Source organism: Kryptolebias marmoratus, linkage group LG23, assembly GCF_001649575.2.
Source record: "Kryptolebias marmoratus isolate JLee-2015 linkage group LG23, ASM164957v2, whole genome shotgun sequence".
In the NCBI taxonomy this organism is placed as follows: domain Eukaryota; kingdom Metazoa; phylum Chordata; class Actinopteri; order Cyprinodontiformes; family Rivulidae; genus Kryptolebias; species Kryptolebias marmoratus.
In genome coordinates, this window is record NC_051452.1 from 756,512 (window position 1) to 760,558 (window position 4,047).

The window sequence follows — 4,047 nt, forward strand, 5'->3', positions numbered from 1 at the left end:
CGCCCGGGGGCGCCCCGTCCCCCCGTCCGCCCCCTCCCCGACTCTGGAACTCGTTACCACCTCACATTAGAAACATAAAGTCATTCTCACAATACAAATCAGAACTCAAAACACACCTTTTTAGATCTGCTTTTTCCACCTGACACAATTGGTTTGCCTGATTTTATATTGATTTTATACATTCTTTTCTTATTTATTTTTCTTTACTTTCTTTTTTTCTTTTCTTTCTTTCATTGTTACATCTTATTTTCTGTTACTGCTGATTTTATTCTTTGTACGGTGTCCTTGAGTGCCAGAAAGGCGCCTTGAAATAAAATGTATTATTATTATTATATAAATGCACAAGTGCTTCCTGAACACCAATACTTACAAAGACGGAGGTCTGTAGGACACATTTATTGTTTATAAAACCTGTTTTCTTTCTTATTTTTCAAAACTTTACTGGAGAAAATACGTCAAAGCTGGTTTTATGGTGAGAGCGCTCACTACGTCACGTATTCTGAACGTAGATTGGATGTCTCACTCCAATTAGAATTCAAAACCAAAACATTGTCACAGTTTTTTTAGCCTAAATTTTCTTAAACTAATTATTAACTATGAACTATTTATCTTTGAGATAACTTTTTTCTACTTTAGCTAAGATTTGGCCTCTTTTAGCTTTGAGTTAGCCTTTTGATAGCATTTTGTCTCATTTAACCTTTTCTTACGTTTTGCTACTTTAGCTGCTATTTAGTTTTAGTTATTGACTAAATTTTTGCTGCTCTTAGTGTTTTGCTACATTTAGCCTTAAGATACTTTTATCTTAACTAACCTTTTGCTGCTTCTGGTTAGTGTTTTTGTTACCATTAGCTAACCTTTTTCTACTTTCATTAGCTTTTTGTTACTTTCAGCTAGCACTTTTGCGACTGTTAGCTTTGAGGAAGTGTTTTGATAGTTTAAGCTAGCATTTTGCTTCATTTAACCTTTTTCACTTGTAGTTAGCATTCTCCTATTTGTATTTTGTAACAAGGCCTTTTACTTTTCAGCTAGCCTTTTGCTATTTTTAACTTTTAGCTCACTTTTTGCGATTTTCTACTTTTACTTGTTAGCTAGCAATTTGTTACTTTTAGCTAGCCTTCTATATATTTACTTTTGAGCTAGTACTTCGCTACATTTATTTATTAGCTTTGAGTTAGCCTTTTACATTTTTTAGCTTCAAAGAAGCTTTTTGATACTCTTAGCTAACATTTTGTCTCATTTAACCTTTTCTCACTTTTTGCTACTTTAGCTGCTACTTAGTTTTAGTTAACCAAATTTTAGCTGCTCTTAGTGTTTTGCTACATTTAGCCTTAAGATACTTTTATCTTTACTAACCTGTTAGTGTTTTGATAGTTTAAGCTAGCATTTTGCTTAATTTAACCTTTTTCACTTGTAGTTAGCATTTGGCTACTTTTACTTTTCAGCTAGCCTTTTGCTAATTTTAACTTTTAATTTATCTTTTAGCTAACTCTTTTCTACTTTAGCTAAGATTTGGCCTCTTTTAGCTTTGAGTTAGCCTTTTGCATTTGTTAGCTTCAAAGAAGCCTTTTGATACTCTTAGCTAGCATTTTGTTTAATTTACATTTAACCTTTTCTAACCTTTTGCTACTTTAGCTGCTACTTTAGTTTCTTTTTGCTGCTTTTAGTGTTTTGCTACATTTAGCCTCAAGATACTTTTATCTTAACTAACCTTTTACTGCTTTTAGTTAGTGTTTTTCTACTTTTAGCTGTTAGCTAGCATCTTGCTAGTTTACCCTTTTTTTAAAAGCCGCTGAATATTCGCGGGGAACCACCGAGGGACCGAAAACAGAAACGCTCACGTCGTACTTTGTTTTTCAAATTAAAGCTTAAAGGAACGAGGAATGTGCGTCGCCACCGCCCGACTTGCACGCCAAAGTTCTCAACGAAGATCTTGCACGATCTGCGAGCGCTCAGAGTATGTGTTCGGAATGACTCTCAGCTACTACCACACCAAATCTCAGCTCAATATCTGTAAAATTCAACTCGTTACAGACATTTTTGTGTTTCCTAACACCAATTAGCTGCGGCGGCCATCTTGCTTTGGGTTGACTCTTAAAGTTAATCAGCTGTAGACGTACATCCAATGATTCCTTTTAAAAAGTTTCATTAAAATCTGTCCGGGGGTTCTTGAGATATTTTGCTAACAGACAAACGGGGTCGACTCCCAACGGTTATTGCTAAAGTTTTAAAGAAAAATCTCGCGTGATGAGTAGTTCCTAAAGCATGTGTCATGGGTGACTCTCAGCTACTACCACACCAAATTTGAACTCAATAAATGTAAAATTGCCCGAGTTCTAGACGTTTTTGTGTTTCGTAAGGCGAGCTGGCTGTGGCGGCCATTTTACATCAAGCTGACTCCAGAAGTTAATCGGTTGTAGACGAGGATCTGATAATTAATTGCTGAGAGTTTCATTGAAATCCGTCCGTTGGTTTGTGGGATATTTTGCTAACAGACAGACAGGCTTCGCGCCAACCGTTTAAACTGTGGCGGCCATCTTGAATCGGGCCGACTCCGGACGCCAATCCGTCCGACGCTTCTTGAGATATTTTGCTAACAGGCGCAAGCAAACCTAATCGTCAAAATTGTTTGTTTTTTTAAAAAATGATTTTAAACGTTTGTTTGTTCCGATTTAAAAAGAAGCTAAACGATTCGTGGCACCTGAGAGACAAAACTCAGGGTCCGTTTGTGTCCCCCACCCAGGACGACTTCCTGTTCAGCGTGTCCGTCGTCAGCGGCCTGACGTGTCTCGTCTTGGCTGCCATCAAGGTCGCGCTCGGCCGGGCGCTCACCAGCCAGGCGCTCGTCACCGACGGTAGGGCGGCGTCTTTTTTGATCCTTTTTTTTTATCATAAATCCTTCGTCCTGACGCGAAACGAAGCCCCTCCTCCCTCCAGGGTTCAACTCTCTGGTCGGGGGGGTCATGGGCTTCTCCATCCTCGTCAGCGCCGAGGTGTTCAAGCACGAGCCCGACGTGTGGTACCTGGACGGGACCGTGGGCGTCCTCATGGGCCTCATCATCCTCGCCTACGGGGTCAAGTAAGTGAAAAGGGGGAGGGGGCAGATGGGTCAACGTGACCCAGGAAGTGCTTCACGAAACAATAAATGGCGTCTTATGGCTATTTGGGAGCACAAACAGCCACAAGCGGCAGCTCGCTGTAGCACTTCCTGTCGGTTGTACGGCCTAATGACCTTTTAGGAGCCTGAAAATGGGTTCTATGGTAAAAAAAAAACAAACAAACAAATATCCAAATATCACAGCCCCACCTTTACCCTTTGACCCCAAGCTTGTCAGCAGTTTATTTGAAAACGACGGGGACCGAGACTACATCCCTGTGGAACTCCACTTTCAATTGAATTATAAAACACAGTGAAACGGATAAAACTCGGAATTACGGACAGTTTCGTTTGTTATTTTTTCCCCGTCCGCCGCAGGCTGCTGCTGGACACGGTCCCCCGAGTCCGACGGACCAGGAACTACGAGCGCTTCGAGTGACGGCTCCCCTGAGGAAGAGGAGGAGGAGACAGACCTGCGTCGGCGCCGTTTGAAGCGTCGTTTGTGTTTTTACAAACCTCATCTGCACCAAACTACAAGACAAGAAAAAGTCATCACAACGACCTCATTTGTTGCCCAAATCAAAGCCTTTTCCGTGTCGGAACCTGCGCCATCTACTGGCCACAACAGGTTACTGCATTGCTTCTGTTGTTTCTGATATTTAATGTGCAGCAAGCATCAAAACTGAGACTCGTATCTCCTCCGACGTCTCCACGAGGCAGCCATTTTTATTTATTTTTTTTAAGTCCTGGCATCGAAATCGAGAAATGACAGAGAATTAGAGTTCCGGCGGCGTTTTGACGTGCAATTAAAGGTTCGTTGGCGTTAATCGTCCATGCGGCCCATCCTGTTTAGGAAGCGCGCCATTTTTGGAAAAAAGTTTGGAAATTTAGTTGAACATTTTGTGGTAAAATCCTAAAACTTAAACTGTGATCGTGTAAAAAAAAAAAAAAAA

General features: G+C 40.8%; 1 protein-coding gene across 1 annotated transcript in view; it reads left to right on the plus strand.

The window, feature by feature from the left end:
• Positions 1–4,047, plus strand: part of LOC108246499 (transmembrane protein 163) — a 35,936-nt gene extending 31,889 nt beyond the window's left edge. Inside the window, exons 6-8 of the mRNA XM_017434080.3 lie at positions 2,741–2,852; positions 2,935–3,076; positions 3,473–4,047. Of these exons, the coding sequence (XP_017289569.1) occupies positions 2,741–2,852; positions 2,935–3,076; positions 3,473–3,533 (315 nt within the window). The 3' untranslated portion in view covers positions 3,534–4,047. The remainder of the gene's footprint in view (positions 1–2,740; positions 2,853–2,934; positions 3,077–3,472) is intronic.